Source organism: Podarcis muralis, chromosome 13 (assembly GCF_964188315.1).
Source record: "Podarcis muralis chromosome 13, rPodMur119.hap1.1, whole genome shotgun sequence".
Lineage (NCBI taxonomy): Eukaryota > Metazoa > Chordata > Lepidosauria > Squamata > Lacertidae > Podarcis > Podarcis muralis.
In genome coordinates, this window is record NC_135667.1 from 31,856,776 (window position 1) to 31,879,410 (window position 22,635).

The 22,635-nt window shown below is 42.8% G+C and overlaps 1 protein-coding gene across 1 annotated transcript; it reads left to right on the top strand.

The window, feature by feature from the left end:
• Positions 1 to 263: 263 nt before the first annotated feature.
• On the top strand, positions 264 to 11,941 carry EPOP (elongin BC and polycomb repressive complex 2 associated protein). The gene has a single exon (XM_028751945.2). It carries the CDS (start codon positions 1,974 to 1,976, stop codon positions 3,858 to 3,860), a length of 1,887 nt encoding a protein of 628 aa, XP_028607778.2. The 5' UTR covers positions 264 to 1,973; the 3' UTR covers positions 3,861 to 11,941.
• The last annotated feature ends 10,694 nt before the right edge of the window (positions 11,942 to 22,635 follow it).

Genomic DNA, 22,635 nt, shown 5'->3' on the forward strand with positions numbered 1-22,635 from the left:
TGAATGGTTGCAAATGCAATGGGCCATTGAATCAATTGAGAAGTCTAGAACATACCACAGAGAGCTGAATTTGAAAACATTTGGTCAGTCGTTATGTAGCAGTGTAGGAATGAAAAGTGTGGAGGTATCTTTTGTACCTCACCACCAATTTTAATTTTAAATTTTTTTGGGGGGTGGGGGTGGCGGAAATGGCAGTTGTGAAAAGATACAATTCCATGTAAGAACAAAAACCTTTCTTACTCCAAAGAAAATAAGCTGGTTTTTCACTCTGTTTATTTTATTTGTCAAATCTCTTTACAAACTGTTTTGAGCTAGAAAATGCAACCCACAGATTTTTACATAAAACCCACAGAATCAGCGCCCTTAGTTCTTGCGCAGCTCCCATTCACTTCAAATGACATTGGAAATGGACAACTTCCTGCTGTACTGCGACACATATATTGTTATAAGTAAGTAACAAAACGGTTGCCTCCCCAATACTCTCCTTTTTCTTTAAAAAAAAAAGGTGAGGACTCAAGAAGAGCTCATTAAAAAACACAATTCATTCAGAAGGTTGGCGAAAGGAAGAAAACATATCTGGGAAAGGTACAAAGAGACAAAAGATTCATGGGGGGAAAACAATAATAAAAGATGCTTAAATAATAATAATTATGTTATAGAGGGTGTAATTATTGCAGAGCAAAAAAAAAAATGATCTGGTTTTTAAAAGAGCAAGCCATTCTTGTGCGAACTGATGGGTGCCTGTCATTCTTAAGCTTAGCGGGGGTTTTTTAAAATAAAATTCTAAAGGCTATCACCCTCTCCCCACTCCAAAAAGCATTCCCAAAGACAGAAAGCTATCAAAGAAAATTATATTTGCCTCCCAATAAAGCTGCTTTTTTAAAAAGCCTATGACAATATATAATCCTAGCTAGAGATTTGGCAAGAGGGGGAGGGGGGCCTTCAAATGTAATACAGTTGGCAAGTATTAAAACATTAAAACCGTTCGATGGGAATATCAGATACTGCAGATTTTATTTTATTTTTTAATGTAAAAGCAGTACTTTGTAAAGATTGCAGAGATTGTGTAGAGAGCAACGGCAGGGAAATGGCTGTATGGGCTACATACGTAGGCACATACATAAAAATCTTTTCACAACCTCCGCCTCTCAATTCACATGTATATACGAAGCTCCTCTTACTTCTTTGGACAGTGTCAGATCGACTCTTAAATGAAAGGGTTTTTTTTATATGAGGGTTTTACGTGGGGGTGGGGGTGTGTGTTCGATGTTGGGGGTTTTATGACATCACCAGGTTAAAGTACCCAATCAGCTCGCGCTCTGGAGAAAATTATTTCGTGGGGTGTTTCCTATAATATACTGTACTTCCAAGTCTGTCTTGAAGAAAGAAGCCAAAGGGGGGTGGGGGAAAGGTGGACATGACAAGGATTTTGGTGTGCAACCTGGGTGCTTTTAAAAACCTCTTTTCCGGAGCGTGGTTTTTTTTTAAATGTGTGTGCTTCTGTCTCTCTTTTTCTTCGGCTGTGGACTTCATTGGTTTTAAAGATCTATCTGCAAATTCAAAGGAGAGCTTTTTTTTAAAAGAAAAGAGGCACGCTGAGAGGGGGGAGATTCCTTGTTTCTTCCCTCCCTCCCCTCCCCACCAAGCACACACCGCAGGACTAAGATAGGAAAGGTACCAGGAGGAGGAGGAGGAGGAGGGAAAGGACCATGGCAAGACCACAATCTTCTCCTTTGCAACCCTCTCTGGATTTCTAGAGTGGAGCAAGAAAGAAAGGCAGCGAGAAAAGGCGGCTCTGGAGCCTCAAGGGATGCCTTCGAAAGGAAAATTCATCACTCAACGGCGGCGGGTTGATTTTGGGGGGTAGGAGGGAGAATGAGGAGGGGTTGGGAGAGGAACCCCTCTTTCTAGCTCTCCCCTCGCTGGTGGCTGCGAAGCCCCCCTTTTTTTTACGAATAAGCAGATAAACAAACATGTTCCTGACCTGCGGGGTGGCTCCTGCCGCCGCCACCGTGGATTACAATGGAGATTTCCAAGCTGGCTACCAGGAAATCGACGGCATCACTTTGGGCTACTTGCAGATCAACGGCACGCGGATGTTCGCCCTGACGCAGGTCTTCAGCGACCTGTTTAAGGACATCCCGAGGGCCACCGTGAGCAAGAAGATGGAAAGCCTCAAGATCCAGAGCCGCCGCTGCGACCTGAAGGAGCTGCGCACCCTCAAAGCCATCCAGTCCGTGCCAACGCGCGCCGTCAAGTGCTCGCTCATCTCCAAGGCGGACCTGGAGGCCCTCTGCACCTCGTGCAAGGCCCTGGCCCCCAGGAAGAGGAAGAGGAAGAGGAAAAGCAAGAGGAGGGAAGCCGGGGACCTGTTCAACCGGCCCCGGTTACTTCCCGCGTACAGCGCAGCCGACGGCGCCTTTCGCGCCAACGTGGGTGCCGGCTGCGCCAAACGGGACGCGCTCTTAGGGACCCCGTTCGCCAGAGGCTACGAGAAAGCCGCGCCGCTGCCGAAGAGCTACAGCCGCAGCGGCCGAGAGCAGCTCCTGGCCGGCGTGCTGAGCGCTTACCCCGGCGACTTGCAGCTCCTCCACTCGGCCGTCAGGGCGCACGGCACCAGCCAAGCGCCCGGCGAGGCGGAGGCCGGGCGCACCAAGCGCTCGGCTTGCGGGTGCCTGGGCAAGGAGAAGGGTCGCTCGGCATCCTTCGCTGGCCCCAAGAGGCAAGGCACGTCGGCCGGCTACTCCAGCGACTCGGATTCCAGCGGCGCGTCCAGCCCGGCCAGCTCCAGCGACTCCTCGGAGGAGGACGATGAAGAAGACGACGACGACGAAGAGTCATCTTGCAGCAGCGAAGAAGGCAGCTCCTCCGGGTCGGAAAGCAGTTCCCTGTGCAGCGGGGACTCTGTGCAGAGTACCCGCTACAGGCAGGCGGCGCTTCCTCGGCTCCCACCCCAAGCAGCCTCTCCTCAAGCCCTCTCGGGCGTAGCCAAAGCCTTGCGCCCTGACCCGAACTTACTCTTCTGGGCCAGGACGCTGCGCGCCTCCACTTTGGAAAGTTTCAAGCCAGCTCCTACCACCGCGCCAAAGGTGCCCCCGCGTGAGGACCCGGAACCCCGAGTAAAGCAGGAGGCGAGGAGCAATGCCGTCTTCCCTGCCCGTCCCAGCAGCCCCAGCGAAGGCCCGCAGCCAAAGAGAGGCTTTCGGGAAGCTTCGGAGTCGTGCGCTCCGGAGCGCGAAGACTTCTCCAAGGACTTCCTTTGCTCCAGTGAGGACCTCCGCGTTGGCGAGCCGGACAAGGCTGAGGAATCAGCTCTGCACCAGGACTCCAAGGAAGGGTCGGGGAGGGAAGCTCAATTCGACAGGCTTATCAGGCAGTCCAAGCTGTGGTGCTACGCCAAAGGCTTCAATGTGGACGGGAAAGGTTTGCGCAGGGCCGAGCAGGCCAAAGGGAGTTCCTCCGCTTCCAGAGCCGGCCTCCTCAGCCTGGCCAAAAGCGGCAGCGACTTAGAAAGGAACGCTAAACGCAGGCGTGCCGAGCAGGAAAGGCAGGCCAAAGGGAGGCCCCCAAAGATTTCGAGGAAGACGACCAAAAAGGGGGCCACGCCGCCTTGCAAACGCTTGCTCCACACCAGCCCGGCTCCCGCCAGGAATCCGTTTTCTTTGATGGGTACCTTTCCCTGTACGCCCGCTTTGGTCGTCGGCTCTGATGGGGATCTGTGTCCTGCGTCCTCTCTGTGCGTAAAAGACTCGTGCGCCCTCTCCAAAACGCACCCGCTTTGGACCTGGCAGCTGGGGGGCAATGCCATCCCCGTGCCCCCCAGCCTGAAATTCCGGGGATACCGTTTAGAGGACTTCTAGATGGAGGATATAAGCTGGTTTACGTGCAACAGGTTGACTTTTTTTTTTTTTTTTTGGATGGGGGACGAAGCGAATTGAATATGTAGCCAAAAAAGAGAGAGATGGAGAATCTGATATTGCAATCTGAAAAAAAATATTTACTCGGCTGTAACATTTTTTGTTTCAGTGGCCTTTAATTCCAAGTAAGTGTGTTGGTGACAGCAGCTTGTGATCCTAAAACACAGTTGCTTAGAAGTAGGTTCTACTGAAATCAGTGGAACTTATTTTCAAGTAAATGTGTTAAATAGTGTAGGAAGAGATCCGACTTTCCAATCATGATTACTTTTTTTTTTAACCCTCAAGGATGCCTTGACAAATGGAATTTCTGGCATTCCTTTACTTTAAAAAGAACAAAAGCTTTGTTTTAAAGAGCTTTCTCATTCCTCACTTTCTTCAAAAGATCCCACAACTTCTGAAAAGTTGAAATTTGAACCTTGGTTGGAAGTAGGCCTCAAGTGTGGAGTAACTGATGATTTAAAATGGAAAAAAAAAACCCACTCACACAAAAAAACAGCAGTACTGAAAGAGTGTAAAAGAGATTGGAGAACAAAATTTGGTGTTGTGTAATTAAAAAAAAGATATTTATGGTAGCAATACTTTGGCTTAATATGCACAGCATTTTAATATGGGGAGGGCAGAAAAGGTCTGTTGGGGGGGGGACACAAAGGAAGTTTGGGGCATAGCTGACCTCCCCCTTCCTTTTAATCTGGAGTGGTTTGCTCCATGCAGAGAAATTTAAAAGAGTTGTGGGTGTGTTGTGAGGAATGAGAAAGTTTCAAGGCAGCCTCCCCTCCCCCTCCCCAGTGAAAGACCCTTCTCTTCTCCCCCTCCCTCATTTGCCAAGTTAAAAGTATACTCCCCTCCCCTCCCCCACCTTTCTTCCTTAATTTGGAAGAGAAATGGCATGGCCTTTCAACCACCGCACATTAAACTCATCAAAGCATCACTCCCCCCCCCCCAGCCTCCATCCGTTTCCTGATTAAAACTAAAGCAAGACAAAAGTGACTGTTTTATCCCCAACAGCAGAATTTTGCAAGGGGATTTTTCTTTTTTAGTAGAATGGAATTTCTTTTTCTTTTTGCCTGAATTTGGGATAGTGTGTGTTGAGTGGTGCAAAAAGTGATTTTAAGCAAAATTAAGTATATTCTACTGTCTGCTGAAAAGGTGCAGAAGTGGGAGACGCAACTTCATTTGGGAAAAAGAAAAATAAATCAATCCCTGATCTTGCTTGAACCAAAAGAAAGAAAGAGAGGAGAGAAAAGGGTTACTTGAAACAGTTGTGTTTTTTAAAAAGGAGGTTGTTGTTTGTTGCCTAATAGAACCCTGACTTTTAAGTAGCCTTCGGTAACATTCTGTTTATTTAAAAATTTACTGGAAAAAGAAATTGGATCCAGGGGCAAATTTGCAATGAAATGCAGATGGACAATTTGATCTCCAAAGTGGAATGCAGAAAAAAGAGATCCCCCCCCCCCCGCAACCACACTGTCAGAGGAAACTACACCCCCTCCCTCCCTGATACAAACAAATGTTCTTTCCTTTTATTATTCCTCTTTGTCTTCAGAGGTTTCCCTGCCTGCCTGAAATCAAAACCAAACCTCAACCTATATATTTCCCCCGTTTCAAAATTGGATCTCAGTGCACAAGCCAGAACTGTTACTCTGGAGTTGCTGTACAATCAGTGGAGGTCACAGAACAGTTTTTTAATCAGTTCTCTATAAGGTGAATATTTCTGGAATTATTGGGAATTAAACCCAAAGGTCGAAACATGTTTATCTGGAAGTAAGCCCCCGTTATAGACTTGTTTTTACTGCCTAGTGACTGTGCTCCGGGTAATTGTCATATTTTGGACAGTCTTTGTTCCCACCTTCCTTCTATTAAAACAACATTTTCTCCTCCTCACCACCCCAAGAATCTTACCTGGGGAAAATAAAACAAAATAAATAATGGATTAAAATTGCAGATTTCAACTAAGGGGAAATTCTGGCTTCTTGAGTTTCACGGATTTTTGGAAGTGGCAGTGAATCAAAGTGAACTTGGAACGGAGAAAATAAGATGCTTTTAAAAGGTTGCAATCCTGGACACAGTTGCAAGGGAATAACCCCATGTTGCAATTTCTGGTACTCACTTCTGATTAAACATGTTTAAAATAGCGAAACCCTTTTTTTCTTTCTTCCCCTGGCCAAAATATTCTGCCTTCTGCAGGCAGCAGTCTTGACACTCTTTTTGAGAGGAATAAGGGTGGAATTCCAGTGGAACTCAGTAAATATGCTTAGTGTAGTTCTGTTGGTTTATTTTTTCCCTTTAACAACCTGCATTTTTGTTGGAGAGAAAGGGGAATTTGTATTGTTCAAATCAATTTTGAAAGGAAATGAGGAGTAACTTTCCCATGCCCCTAAAGGGGGGAAAATGGGTTTAAATTAGTTTGTATGAATTCTCTTGGGTAGAATACATTCATTTGGACCACCTTGATGAAGGAGGATTTCCACCTTAATTGTCCCCAGTTTTTTCCCCCCAACAACAAAAAGAATGAAACCAGATTATTCCTGGGAACACAGCATAACTTGGGTGCTTTGTATGTGGAGGACTAAATTAACATTGTTGTGACTGAAAACTCCCCCTTTTCAGTAACCAGCCTTGAATATTTGTTGCCTACATCGTAAGTTGTTTTTGCTGATATCAGAAGGAAAAAAATAGGGTTGTGGGCTTTTTATTTTTATTTTATTTTGCTGTCAACTTGTATAGCCTGGTCTTTTTGGCTGTTCTGGTGACTTGGGAAAACTGGAGGAATATGACGGGGGTGGGTGGGGAGATTTTTCTTCTTGCTGCTGTCTTAATTTTCTTCAAAAACGGCCTCACAACCCTACTCAGCCCTGTCTTATCGTGTTCAAAATTTGAGCCCAACTTTGCATAAAGGAAAGGAGGGGTCCTGGTGTTTGCCAGGCAGACAGCCCTGTTCATTTAACTGCACACCTTATTTTCGGAGGAATGTGGAATTCAGTGGAGGCCAAATATTGACATGTCCTCTCCCTACTCCCTCCCCCCCCCCGGGCTTTCAATTTCTACCTTTAACTTCATTGGGAGTTTTGTAATAGTGAGCCGGACAAGAGAGAAACAGGAAGAAAGAGTGCTAGGAAGGAAGAAAGGAAATAAAGAAATTCAGTATGAAACATGACATAGAAGGGATTTGTTAAAATGGGGGTGGGGGGAGCAGCTTCGAAAGACACAATCAGTGAAAGCAGTTTGTGGAATGAGGTTTCCAGAGCATATTAACCAGTATGCAGAAGGCTGCAGAATTTGGGGGTGTTACATTCAGAGAGGGAAAATGCATGTCTTACACCACAGGAGATCCCTATCCACACACACATAAATTGTGTAATTTATCTGTGCATGCATACACAGCCTTCTCCTCAGGATCAGGGCTTAAACACAATGCTCCCTCTCCCTTTCCTTTATATAAATATAAGAAATACTCTGAACTGTTAACAAGCACGAGAAAGCACAAACAGGAGATTGCAGTAGGGACATTCTACGTATCTCATTATATAAGGAAAGCATAACCTCTTCTCTGGTTCATCTGCCCCACTTGCTACACAGGAATCGCAGGCACCATCCACCAGGAGTTCCTCTTTCACAAACCCCTTTGAATGGGAGGTGCATGAGAGCCCATCTTGTGCATCACCCATTCATCTCTAGAGGGATCACGCAGAAGAACTTCCAGGCAGATTGTGCCCCATCTCATTTGTGTGTTTATGTGTGTGTATAATTTGCATATAATTCCCGTTTCACTGTTCTTTAAAATGTACATGCAGCTATGCATAGATATGTGTTCCTTTTTCAAGGCTTGGTGTGGTGGTATTCAACTCGCCAGCCCCACCTTTTTTTTACATGTTGGAAAGAGCATGTACTTATCACATGAATGCCTATGTTGTCAGCTTGTGCATACAAAGCACATGTGGTCTATGTATGTGTATGCTAATGTGCAGGAAAAAATTACGAGTACACAATGTGTGCATATACCTATCCTGAATTGTATTATTCAAGAAAGTATTAGCAGCTGCCAGGTTTGGAAGCACCTCAGAGACTAGGGCTGCAGTGCTAAGCATCTTTACTTGTGAAACAAGTCCCACTGAATTTACTTCTCCGGAAGCACGTTACAGGGGTGCAGTCCTGCTTCTTTAGTGGCAAAAATCCCATGGATTGTAGGATGATGGTGATGAATTATATATTAACTTCATTATCCCACCGTTCCTCCTTAGGGTAGCAAACAACATCCTTTTCCCCACCCCGAAAAAAGGTTCTAAAACAACCAAAACAGTTTAAAACATCTAAAAACAGTTGCCATTAATTTTTTTTTTTAAACAGCTTCAGCTGAAAGGGTTATTTCATCCAGTGATCTGAGGGTTACCAGGAGTAGTATTCTGTAGAGCAGGGTTGCAATCTCCTTTCTCTAAATACAGAACCTCACATTTCCTCTGATGATCAGATGGAACATGTGTATACATGTATATAGACCCATTCATTTCTGTGGAGGAAGCATTTGTACAAAGTAAATTGTGCTCTGGTCTGCTTCCTCCACTGAAATTGACGAGAACACACCTTTATCTCTTTGAGTGTGTTTCACAGATGGAAAGTTGCTGGATTTTTGTAAGCTGCAACGTACCAGTTTCAGGTGCATCCACAGATAATGTTTTCATACATGACACTAAATGTGCATGTCATTCCTGCAGCTGTGATGCAAATATACCGTACATTCCGTATTTGCTAGCCTGTACGTAAATTTAAAAAGTGACTTTTTTAAAAAATGCAGCATGGAGAACATTCACACATTTGTCCAAAGAGTGTAAGAAAGATCCAAGTGTGCTTTTAAAGTTGCATGTATTGTTTTTTTATTTACTTTTTTATTATTATTTCAAAGTTATCTTCTGCTAAGCAACAGCCCTGGCTATTTTGAGTGCATGTAAACATGGGAACTTCTCAGTTTTCACCTGAGCAATGGCCCTTTCAAAGGTGGCCATTACAGTCAGATTATTTGGCAAATGTGTATTGTCCGATCCCTGTGAAAATATGAGGTTTTTAAAGATGTAACCTAATTGATCTGCTAATTGCTGCCTTTGCCAGGGAGACACACTCGTCCCCAAATGTTTGGCATGGTTTTGAGGTGTCGGAAGTTATGAAATCCAGACAGTGGTGGCACCCACTCCAGTAGTAGTAATAACCATAATAATAAGAGCTTAAATAACTTGACAATTTGCTTACCTTTGCTATCAGTGCCATCTTTCACCAGAACCAACCAGCTCAGTCTGCCTACTACTGGCAGGGATGACCTCTGAGCTTTTTCCTAGAAATGCAAAAATATTTATAGTTTGTGTAGTGGTAGCTGATGACATTTCGGACAGTCAACACTGTCCGCAATGGTCCTTGGAGCCTCTCTTTCTTCCCCCTGCCCCTGTTGGCATATGTCAATGTTATCAGTGCAAGATAGGATGTGAAAGTGGGGCATTTTCAAATCAGTTGCACATTCTAGCCCAGGAGTTCCCAGACTTTGGTCCACGAGCTCCATTCAGTTGGTCTGGTATTTAAAATTGTATTTGTCTTTCTTTCGTTTCTTCTATTGCATTTTATTGCATTACAGTTTTAACCGTACGGAATAAAAGAAGCAATAGAAATACAATTAAAAACCATACAGCATCTGGCACAGTGAATTGTCAATTGCTACAACAGGCAGAAAAACCACTAAGTGGTCTGCCAAGAGCCTCAGCAATTTTCAAGTGGCCCATGGAGGGGAAAAGGGCTTGGGATCCACTGTTCTAACCAATGATAGGTTTCACAGTTGCATTGCAGAACTAAAAATGCATGAAATACTTCATGCCGTGTACAAACACTTTATTCTTGTGCAAGAAATTTAAAACAAAAAATCGATTTAAGCCTTACTTGTAGAAGCCAATATCATCTCTGCAGCACTGTTGCACTTTCATCACAGGGTTCTATTTATGCCTTATGTGTGTGTGTTTTTGCTAAGACAGATACTTGTAGAAAACAACAGTAGTTGGAAGAAATTCCGCCTGCTTATTTTGCTTAAACTGAGTCTAGATTAAAGTTAGCCAATTGAGGCTGCAGTCCTGAAGCTGTTGTCCTCAGCGCATTTACGTAACTGGGAGTAAATCCTACTGAGATTTACTTCTGACTTTGACTTTAAATCACGCCCTTGTAAGTTGGTTCCACTGAAATGGATGAGATCACACAGTGCAATCCTGTGCATGTCTCTGCTCAGACGGAAGCCCCATTGAGTGCAGCTGGGCTTACTTCCAAGAAAGTGGTGTCTGCAGCCTATTAACAGATGGGGAGAAAGCATATGGATGAGTGTGTAAAATAGACATACATTCTGGAATTGCATTCCATGAAATGCCTAAATATTCTCTCTCGTATCCCTTAATCAAGTTCTCAGCAACATGGAATTATTCTGTGTGCAGAATATAACAACCCCTCTTCTCCCCATCCGTAAACTGCCTTTTTACATCCTTCTAAAATTCCTTGGCAACTCGCTGTATCTTTCTGAAAGATTTTTGGTAGTGTTTTGCAATGCTATAAATAGACACAAATAACTTAAGATCTTAAAATATTTGATAGAAGCTGAGGATGGGCAAATTGAACACATCAAAAATTTCCAGTGGGGGAAATATAGAGAAGCAGTCATTGGTGTGTGTTTTTTTTCTGGGGCATTAAAGCTAATATCCTCCTGTGTGAGTTCCATAAGACTTTCCCCCCTGGAATGTGTCCTTAAAGCTCCATGAACATATAGGAAGAAAAGCAAACAGTGGGTGTATGTTTGCCTACTAGCAAGTTCCAATGTATTCAATGGTGCTTAGTCCAGGTTACTGTAGTATTGCAATATTGCATCCAATGGTATTCATAGTCAGAGTAGAACCACAGAAATGAATGAGTACCAATAACTTTGCTCCTTTAATTATAGTGTTGCAATACTGTATCCAATGTTAGTAATATAGGAGACCCATTGAAATGAATGGGTATGACTAACTTGGGTCCTTGAATGGGTCTAGCCTGAGTAAAATTTTAGTTGGATGCAACACTTTGTCTATGGGGGGGGGGGGTTTCCCCATGTACAGGGGAGTAAACCCACTTGAACTCAGAAAGAAATTGAGTAAACATGCCTGAGAATTGTGTTAGTTCTTTCTACAGCTCCCAAAGTAAACTCCTATTTTAGCAACATAATACAATAATTGTTCACAACAGAGTGGTGGCAGCTTTCAAATTAGTTCAAAAAGGGTGATCAGAAGATCCACTTTTTACAAGGGAGAGAGCGAGCAGGCCTCCTTAGATTATTTGGGGGAAGAAATGGACAAAAATAAGTAAAATACTTTTTTTAAAAAAATCAGCAAAAACCTTTTGTACAGTGCAATTGCTTTTTGAAAAGGTAGAAAAAAAATTAAAAACCTCACACAAACAGAACTATCTCTAGTGTGTTCCCCTACCTGCGAGACTCAGGTGCTCTCAGTTCAGATATATATATAGACTGTGTTATGTTATTACTATTTGTAGTGGAGTTCTATGGAGGGGGGAATACAAAAGTAGAGGTGAGTTTCTCAGGTTCCCTTCCCCATTTTTATTCCCCCCTTTTTTTCCTTGCCTTGCATAATCAGCTTTGAAATGTAAAGCAGAATGAGCCTCTGTTTTCAGGTAAATCAGTTGAGCTGTGCAAGAGAGAAAGATATATTTGGGCAGACTTGAGGGAAGGCTGAAGGGGGTGGGGAGAGGGAGATGGTTGGAAGAAAGGGAAGAGGAAGTATGCAGTCACCACATTGACCATCACTTTCAGGTTTTAAAGAAGTGCTTCTCCATTTTTCAAGAAGGAAAAATAAGGAAAAACACACAAGTAAGGTGCTAGTAATCTGGGAATGTCTTTATTACTTAAAGTTTCTTAGCTCTGAACCAGAGAAGAGGAATTTCCTTAGGAAAAGACCCCAAACATATTTATTACTTTTTTCCTCCAAAGGAATTGGAAATGGGAGATAGAGAGAGAGAGAGAGAAAAAAATCAGCTTTTCCCAGTGAATAAGGTATATGATTTGCAGTGCAATCCAAAGTGGAAGTCAGGTAAACATGTACAGTATAGGATTGTAGCCTTGGTTACAGGTAGCTACAATTACATCCTCTCTCCTCAGATGAATTTCCTTAAAATTCTGCATTTCCTATCACCATTTTTATTCTTTTTTTAAAGCATCCTTTCCATTTTTGGAACACACCTTGGAAAATGAAACACATGGAGGGAAGGGGAGAGAGAGTTCAGTTTTCCATCTCCTCCCAACACCCTTCCCAAAATATACTTGACTTGAGAAGAGGGCAGGAGAGAAAGGGGGAGGCAGCGATATGTACCTTTATTTATTTTAAGTTGTTGTATGTACTGTATATAAGGGAAAAAACTGTAATCCCCAGTGTGCAATATGGATCCTTGACTGAGGAATAAAAAGACATTTTAAATAAAACAAGCGTGTGTGTATGTTGCTGTTGTTTTTAACAGAAGCTTTCCCCCTTCACAAATTACGTAGCTTGAGGAGTCATCCTGTTTATGGCTGTTTGGCTGTCTTGTTCTGCTTTCTGCAGAAGATAATGAAGTAGCAAAAGCTATATATGTTTTATTGGCTGGGAATAGTTTGATGGGTTTAAGCTAATGCATGCTTTCTGATTTTGTGTGTATTCCACGACCGCAGGCTTCTAGCTCTTCAGTAGGCAGGCGAAAAATTAATTCTTTGAAAGCTTGCACACTCCTTCCCCACAAGGTATCATTCCCCCTCCATTCTAGCTCCTCTTCTTCACAATCTTAGTAGTAGCTGAATAGTTCCAGTGCTACAAAGATTCATGTTTTTAGACCAACTTTTGGCGCCCTTTTCCTTCTGTGCAGACCTCAAGAGCTGTGAGTAGCAAAATTCCACAAAGTAAAATGTGCATATCTTACTTTCCTGCAATGAAGTAACCCAAATTCTGAGCCAAAGAAAGCTGAATTCTTCCAACCTGTGACAACTAAGAGGGCTCAGGGTTATTTCTGCGAGGAAATATAACACCAGCAATCAAAGCCAATGGCTACCTGAGGTTGGTACCGATGGTAAAAGGACTCCGCTTTAACACCATGTCATTGTGAAGAACCAAACGTTGTCTCTTTCACCAACACTACAGCTCTGCCATTTGAGTCTTGTCACAAGTGAGGTAAAACTGCAATCTTACACCAAGCCCCACTGGAATTTACCTCTGAGGGAATCTGGCCACTTATTTATTAAATTCCCCTACCACCCATTCAACAAAACCGCTGGGTAGGTTCACTAAACAATGTAAAAGGGCACCCAGATACATAACATAGCCAAGATGGCAAAACATTGGCTAAGACCACATTAAAAACCAGCATAAAACAGTGTAGAATCAAAATAATACAGCCAAAAAACTAGCATGGGGGAATGCTATTGGTGCCAATAGCTAAATGTGGCGCTAACAACTAAAGCTGTGTACTTTACATCTTTCAAAGAATTCTGGGCACTGGTCTGTTAAGGGTTGTTGAGAATTATATCCCCGTGAGGAGAAAACTACAGTTCCCAGAATTCTTTGCATCAAAGTGTGTTCTTTGCATGTGTGTATTGTGCACACACAGCCAAAAACCATGTTAAGTGGCCAATCACTCTCTCTGATCATTCTAATCCACCTACCAGGGTGGGTTGTTAGGGTAAAATATGCACCCTCCCCACTCCACCGAGCTCCTCCGAGAAAGGATGGGACAAAACAAATTATAAACTGCATATTTACTCAGAAGTTAATCGCGCTAAGTTCAGTTCTATTTACTCCCAGGCAAGTGTGGTCAGGATTGGAAACTTAATATGGTAAGTAAATAAAAAAAGGAGAACCACTTTTGAATCAAATGTGCATTCTAACAAATGCAGGTTTTTGATTCGCTTTGAAGAGTTGGAGAATGCCGTGAAAAGTACCGATTTAAGCATCTTTGGTGGAGATTGATGTTGGATTCCTTCAATTCATGGTCCTTTGACCCTGACTGTCAAAACGATGGGGCAGTTTTTACCCGGGGGTTGAGAGCTACAGATGGAGAGCATACAGCTATAGGTGGGTGAGAGGGACTTAGGCTAAGTCAATTATTGTGGGAGTGATCTAGCCGCGCATTCCCTGATTGATTGTGCCTGCCCTTTTTATGACACAGCGTTGCAGTGAACAAATGAAACATTTAAACGGAAATCAATAGACATTTCCGCCTAATTTTCAGCCCAAGTCTCAAGGAGATCTTTTGCACTGTACCCAAGTTTTCCCCGCCAAAACTGGGGAAGCCCAGCCAGATGGGCAGGGTATAAATAAATTATTATTATTATTATTATTATTATTATTATTATTATTATTATTATACCTCATACGACCACCTTCCAGACATGTTTCACATTCAGATCCACTGGAGGAAGAGGAAGAGGATCAAAGGCAGGCGAGATCTGGCATTATCATGATCCAGTGGGGGCAAATATCAAACCCAAATCTTAGATCTGAAGAAAATTAAAGTGTTGTGTTGGTGGTTGTTTTGGGTTTGGGGGGTTGTTGTTTTTTTGCTATATTTAATTTTTTTAAAATTTATTTTAAACAGCATATATTTCATGTGTCTGCTAATGTGGGGACAGAAATTGGGGTCTTCATCATTATCACTAGGGAAAGGGAACTAAAGTTCTGTGTCAACCCTGAGTCAAGAGTAGGATCTTTTGAGATGAATGCTGCCTCTGCCCCCAGAAGTGTGTTTAGTAACGCAATGAACGTCAGGAAGAAACATTTGAAACTGCTGGAGTAGGAAAGGGTTTCGTGGGCAATGCTGGAATCAGTGGACAAGCAGGATCTAGAAAACATTGGCTCCTCCTACAAAGCAAGGGGTGAGATGACCGCCTTTAGCTGGCAGGTAAGTTCTCCTGCACAAGTCCCAAGGGCACAATGGCATGCTGTACTTCTGGGAGGCTACTTATCATTGCTGGCTTCATAAGAAAAGCCCTGCTGGATGATGCCAAAGGCCCTTTTAGTCCAGCATCCTGTTCTCACAGCAGCCAACTAGGTATCATACATAAAGAGTTGGAAGGGACCCTGGGGATCATCTAGTCCAGGCTTCCTCAACCTCAGCCCTCCAGATGTTTTTGGCCTACAACTCCCATGATCCCTAGCTAGCAGGACCAGTGGTCAGGGATGATGGGAATTGTAGTCTCAAAACATCTGGAGGGCTGAGTTTGAGGAAGCCTGATCTAGTTCAACCCCCTGCAATGCAGGAATATGCAGCTGTCCCATTCGGGGATCGAACCTGCAAACTACGGGAAGCCCAACGGCAAGAGCTGAGCACCACAGCACTCCTCACTTGTGATTCCTAGCAGCTGGGATTCAGAGGCATACTCCCTCCGACGACGACAGAGGTTTGATCGCAGTTACTTTGGCTAGTCATAATAAATCAACATGCATCCTGCAATATATTGTGTTGTTAAAGGCTGGTGCAGTATAAAATAAGGATTAATAGGCTGCCAGTTGCAAAGTCTACGGATCGGGTCACGAGCTCCCTAGTCGGCCTTAGGGGCAGCTACAAGTTCTGCAGCATCATGCACTGAAGTCTGGCCGAAGCTGGTGCTTGCTTTTCACAACAGCAAGCACAGGAAGAGAGAATTTGGGGAGGGGGACTCCTCCTTTCCAAATGGCTCTCAAAGGTGGGAAAGTGGTTTAAAAGCTCCTGTTCCTTTCATTTACGAATCTCTTCCCACGAAGCATCTTGCAGCAGTTTCACAATGAAACACAAACCGATATAAAATAATTGCATATATAAAAACAGCTAAAAGTAGGGGCGTTTTTACAATTTCCGAATCCAATTTTTAAAATCCCCGCTCTGAAGGGATGTTGAAAGCTGCATAGGAAATTCAAGAGGTGCATCTGCCATCACCCTCCTTATGAAATTCCCTCTTCTCTGTAGCTACCAAAGATATAGAAGCCTTGTCCTCACTTTTCCTTCTGTGGGGAACCTTTGGCCCTCCTGATGTTGCTGAACTACAACTCCCACCAAGCATGTCTGTTGGCCATGCTTGCTAGGGGTGGTGGGAGTTGTAGTTCAGCAACATCGGTAGGGCCAAGGGTTCCCCACAGTTGCTTTAAGTCTTAAAAGGTTTGGGCCATCGGCATAGCCAGGGGGTGGAGGGGCAGCTGCCCCCCCCAATCAAGTAAATAAATAAAAATGCTTAACTAAAAGTAGAAATAATCAGACTATTTGAAACGGTTCGACAGATTTTTCTGAGCCCTTGGGGTCAAAAGAAAGTAATCTAAAACAGCAATTTAAAACAGTTGTTGAGACTTTTCATTCCAAATCTGTTAGACAGAGCCAGACAAAGCAGGATGACAGGTGGGTGTCCTCCCCCCCAACATAAATCCTGGCTACGCCCATTATTTGGGCCCCCAGTTATTTGAAAGACCACCTCCATCCATATCAGTCTGTGTATAACTAGTGTGATATCAGCAGCAGGAGCCCTACTGACCTGCTTGCCTCAGATAATAATTTGGTTGACCAGCATGAGGGGAAAGGGCCTTGTCTGCAGTTGCCCCGTATCCCTGGGACAATTTACCAGCTCTGCTCCAATGGGACAAGTAGCTCAGTGGTAGAGCATCTGCAGAAGGTCCCGGGTCCAATTTCCTGACAACTCCAGGTAGGGCTGGGCATGTCCTTTGTCAGAAGTGCTGGAGAGCTGCTGCCAGTCTGTGTAGACAGTACTGAGATAGATGGGCCAATGTTCTGACTCAGCATAAGGCAGCTTCATCATTCCAGGTGTTAGGAAAGCCCTGAAGACAGCCCTCCCCTTTTGTCTAATTTTTAAAAAGTTGTGTTCTATTTTATTTTATTTTATTTTATTTTATTTTATTTTATTGGCAGGGGGGTGGTAGCAATAAACTATACTTTGGTATTTGTGAGGCTGAATATTTGTGGTTTATACATGTAGTGTAGTATATTTTAATCATATGTTGCCTCAGGACGGTTTTCCCTCTTAATGGTGACATTAAAAAACAAAACAAAAATAGGGATATAGGGATTAAGACTGATCTGCTTTACAGGGCTGTTGTAAGGGCAACTGAGATACTTAAAGGAAACACTTTGAATGCTTGAACTATACTATAGAAGTATAAAGTTTAATTTAACTTTAAAGAGAAATCTGTTATTTTCAAAGAAGCAGCACTATTTATCATAATAGTCCAAGCATGCGAATATTAAACCATCCTTTGCAACAGTTCAGTGAAAAAATACACATTGGAATATTTTGCTCGGTTTTGAAACTTTCCTTTGCAACCGAGCCTTCGAAGGCAATTTTTATTGTTCAAATCAAACCAACTGAATTTGGGCTTTTTTAAAAAAGTACTCCAAATCGGTGTCTCTTATGCCCTCAATTACGTTCTGCTTTGAAACATCTTGAAAAATAAGAACACAAGAGTGAGATATGATCAAATGTTAACCCCCTCTGCACCAAACCTTTTGAACCTAACCATAAACTATGTTAAATATTATACAAAAGAGATGTTTCCAATTTCATGCGCCCCGCCCCCCACCGGAAAAAAACAACAACTGACGAGAGAGGATTCTTTATTGAAATGCAAGTTTTCCTCTCCTCTTCAATCAAACCCGAATGAAAAACTTGGGGTAGTGTGGTATTTAAATAAGTATACACTATATATCTAAAGCACATTATCCCACTCTCACGCCCCCATTAAAATAATCCCAGGAACTGTTATGGGTGCTGGAAATTGTTGCTCTCTGCGGAGTAAAATTCTGGCGACATCAGTTCCTTTCCTCTTCTGTATTTTACAGATCTGATTACTAATAATAAATTGGCTAGATGTATAGGAAGAGGATCAATAAGGAATTTAATTTTGTATGGGCAGCAGCTCCCCTGTTTAATAACTTTCCAGAGCTGAAGCGTCATATCCCCGAATCCTCTTTTTTCTCTGTGTGTGTGCGCGCGCTTGCGCTTGTGTTATTTCATTTAATAAACGTCAGGGGAATAACTGGAGTTGGGGATATATATATATGCGCGGAAGAGAAGTCTGGGAAAAGGAAAGATGAGGCGAGGGTGTGTGTGTGGCTGCGGATTCCTTGATTTTAATGTGGTGTCAAAGTGTCAATGATAAATTAGATAAAAGCAAGTTAAAACAGCAAGCCTTGGTTGGAGGGGGAAGGCGAGGCTACAGCTCCTTAATCTGGGATCTGGAGGGGGGGAGTTGAAGCCTGGAAGGGGGTTGAAGGATTAGCCCTCCTTAAAAGTCTTCATGTATTATGTTTACATATAGTCAGCCGAGAAGAATGGACCAGGGTTTCTGGCAGGGATGGGGGAGAGAGGAGGGCTTGGGGTATGTTTTTTTAAACTCTGGTTTATCAGTCTCTGAAGAGCCTGAAAGGAAGGTTCTTTTCCCTGGAAAATTTCTTTTCTTTTCTGGGAGATAAGGGAGGGGAGGACACCCACAAAACCTTAAACGCCACCCCCCCATCTAACCACAACAATCGGCCTGGAATGTTAACTCCGGCCTGCCAAGGTGACACTATGAATCTCACTGTGCTATTAACATCTGCATGTTAATGGCTCAGTGGATGCAGTTCAGGCCAATCTTGGGGAATTTACCTTAAATGAGGCCATATGGAAATAAAGGGGAAAACTTGGTTAACTTAAACGCTTTTTTTTTTTAATGGCCCTCCAGCAAATCTGCCGAACATCAAGGAGAAACGCAGGTTGGAATCCTTTGAAGAAGGACTCTAGAGAAATTTGGGATGCATTTTATCAAGTTATAGGGAACAAGAAAATAGAATGCGTCACTTGGAAAATGAGAGAGAGTGTGTGTTTTCCTTTCATTTAATCCCACCCCGCTTTGTCTTTCCGTTTTCTTTGTATCATTTCCATTGTTCCCTTTTTTCTCTTTTAAATTTCTTTTTAATTTTTTTTTTAAAAATCAGTTTACCGACTACAGCATACAAACATTAATCATTGCCCTAACTCAGAACCAATTTCAGTTTGAGTTACAGAAGCGAGTATACAGGCCCTCACATCAAAGGCCTAATTGAAAGTAAAATATTCAAGGAAACAGTCAAATCAACCACCGCAACTAAAATCCTTTTTTAAAAAAAAAAATCTGACCAGCAACCACACTCTTCAATTCCCAAATTGGGGTTTAGGAAAGCCTATTACAGTATTATCAGATAGAAACAAGAAGTAAAACACAGTCTCTAATATACAACTGTTGATGAGGCAGCCATATGAAACCAGTAACACAGATCCACACACATTAAGTACACAATTAACAGCCCAGGATGCCTGTTTACTCAAAAGTAGGTCCCACAGATCTCAGCAGCGCTTTCTCACAAGTAAGGGTTCACAGGATTGCAGCCAAAACCGATAAACATAGCGTAAAATATTTATTTACATACCCCAGGCACTAAAACTAACTCTGGCCTCAGCAACCTGATCATCACCCCCCTGGTTTCATAATCTCATAAATATTTTACCCTCTTCTAAAGAACAAAAAGATACTGTCTGCCTTTTATAGAAAACACTCCTTTTGAAAGGAAATGCTGGTGAACCCCCCCCAAACCTTTTCCTTGCCTTCTTTCTTTTTCTCTCTTGTTGCAATTCAGCCCTATCCCCTCGTCCTAACTCCTGCGATCACATTTATAGCTCAATCCTAACCATGTTAACTCAGGAGCTAGTCCCGCTGCTTTCAATAAACTTAATTCTAAGACACTGTGCTTAAGGGTTCTTTCCACACCACCCTTTCTTGATGCCATCGACACTATTTGCGCACTCGGTTCTTATGAAGAATCTGAAAGATGTCCTTCTGACTCCTGGAATAGCTCGGTCAATAAGAGCATAAGATTCTTAATCTCAGGGTCGTGGTTTCAAGCCCCACGTTGGGTAGGGTTGCAACACGTCTGGAATTTCCCGGACATAGCTGGGATTCGGCTGTCGGAAACAGGGCCCAGGTGGAAAGCGGTTGAACGTCCGGGAAAATCTGGACGACGCATGACAACCCATGTCTGAAGTGTAGATTTTGGTGAATTTCCTTAAAAATAGCTCAAAAAACTTCAAATTTTTTGCAAAAAGAAAAAGCTGAACAACTTTGGCCAAAAGAATCTCAGCAACTTTTGTGTCCGTATTTTCGCTTTTTGAAATATGGCAACCCTAATGTTGGGCAAAAAGATTCCTGCACTGGAGGGGGTTAGAATAAATGACACTTTTGGGACTTTCCCACTCTGTGATTCCCATTTGTGCTCACCCCTCCTGTTATCCTCTGCCTTTCCTTTTTCAGTGCTGGGTTACTGCAAATGTTTAAATCTTCCACTGTAATTGCAATGCAAGCCTTTCAGGCATGAAGTAACTAGCACAATTGTCTGGCCTGGTGTGTACAGGAATAATCGGTGGCATGGATGGGTGTTGGTTAGCACAAGGGGACTAGATATTGTGCAATTGCCACAGAACAAGAAGATGGTGCCGGTAAAGACTAACTAACACACACTCAAAATGTCTTTGTGGGTGTTTAGGGAAGTTTTTAATGTCTGATGTTTTATTGTATTTTTAATATTTTGTTGGAAGCCGCCCAGAGTGGCTGGGGTATACAGTGGTACCTCGGATTAAGTACTTAATTCGTTCCGGAGGTCCGTACTTAACCTGAAACTGTTCTTAACCTGAAGCACCACTTTAGCTAATGGGGCCTCCTGCTGCCGCCGCACCACTGGAACACGATTTCTGTTCTCATCCTGAAGCAAAGTTCTTAACCTGAAGCACTATTTCTGGGTTAGCGGAGTCTGTAACCTGAAGCGTATGTAACCTGAAGCGTATATAACCTGAGGTACCACTGTAAATAAATAAATTGTTGTTTGTTTGTTTGTTTGTTTGTTTTGCAGTCATACAGAAGCACCCTAAAGAAGATGCTTTGCTTTCAGCAGCTTCTGTCTTAGGAAGGAACACAGGAAGCTGCCTTATATAAACTATAAGTATTATCGGCGCTAAGGATGCAGATACCTGTGGTTTTCCAGGTGCTGTTGCACTCCAACTCCCAGCAGTCCCAGCCAGCATGGCCAATGGTCAGGGATGATGGGAGTTGTAGTCCACCAACCTCAGGAGGGGCTGCAGGATTCCTGCCCCTGCTACTCACACTTACTTGGGAGTTAGGGTAACCATGTGTTTTGCTTTGTAGATGACATGAAGGGCTATCAGAAGACAGTCCTCTATTTTAAGGTACCCCTCTATTTGAAGGGTTGCTCAGAACATGTCCGGCTGAAAGATAAATAACTCTAAGAGGGGAAAGCACCAGGGGCCTGGAAGCTGCTCATCCACAGCTAGCAGCAGCTGGCCGGTAGCACTGTTCCCCAGTATGGTGAGCTATGTTGTGTTTCTATTTAAATTATACTACCAATATCTAAATTTGTATCTATATGCGTAAATTAGTATATGCAAACTTTCTGCAAAGCTGTGTCCCTATTTTTTGGGTAGTGCATACCGTAAGTTGTCACCCTCCGGGGCGTAAGGACCTTTCTATGCATAGAAAATTGCAATAAATTTTCCATTGTAAAACAACAGCTCTAACAGTTTCAGCTGTTGGTTTTTTTATAGAAAATTTATTTTGGTTTTCTGTGCACAGAAAGAAAGCATGAAAGAATTATGACGATAAATAAAAAGGGGGGAGGGGAGACATTTGTATATGGATTGAGCAAAAGTGCCCAAGTTTCAGAGGACAGTAGTGAAAATGAAGGTTGTTCTCATGTACCGGCAGATTCACATCATGAGTATAGTTCCGGATTTGCCAGGATTGTGGAGAAGGTTGTCTTGAGAATGTTGGTTTTACTGACTATGCATCCCCTCCGATATTTCTCCTGTGAAAAGAGGGATGTCTTATTCCATCCCCTCCAACGTATCTCTGATGAAAATAGGGACGTCCTATGTAATATCATATAGAATGTGTCTGGAGGTTCTAGTGCTTGCCTGAATCTAAAGTTACATATAATTTTCTTTGGAATTGCACTAAAGTCCAGGTCAGATATCACAGCCAAACTATGGTATGACTGCAAGGAACATGCTGTGGGTGTGCATGCTCTGCTCCCTAGTTCCTAGCAACTGCAGCGGCTGCGTCAGGCAAATTAAAATGAAAAGGCTTTACGCCAGTAGTAAAGCCTTTCTGGGTGACCTTGGGCCAGTCACTGTGTCTTAGCCTAACCTACCTCACAGGGTTGTTGTTGTGGGGATTCAATGAGGAGGGGGAGAGACATGTACATCAGTTTGAGCTCCTGGGGCAGGGGGGAAGATTCAATATAAATATAATAAATAAAAAATAAATCATGAAATTTAGGAAAACCTCTCTAGAAATGCAGAATGCTGACTCTTTGAACTCTTTGCTTATGGGTGATTCTTAATTATTTTTTAATTATTATTTTTTTTAAAAAATGCCTGTTTTTAACTGTTTATTGATGTTTTTTGTTTTTTATAAATCGTTTAGACAGTTTTATTTTTGATTCTGATTACAAGCAGTGTTAGAATGCTGTTAAATAAATAACTAAATATTCATTTAATCAAAACACACACACACACAAAAGCAGCTATATTCCAAAAGGAGTAGTACTATCTATCCAATGAGCTGTTTTCCCATTTATTGCCAAACTGAACTGCCAGAATCATTTATAAGACTAATTCTTTGGGTAG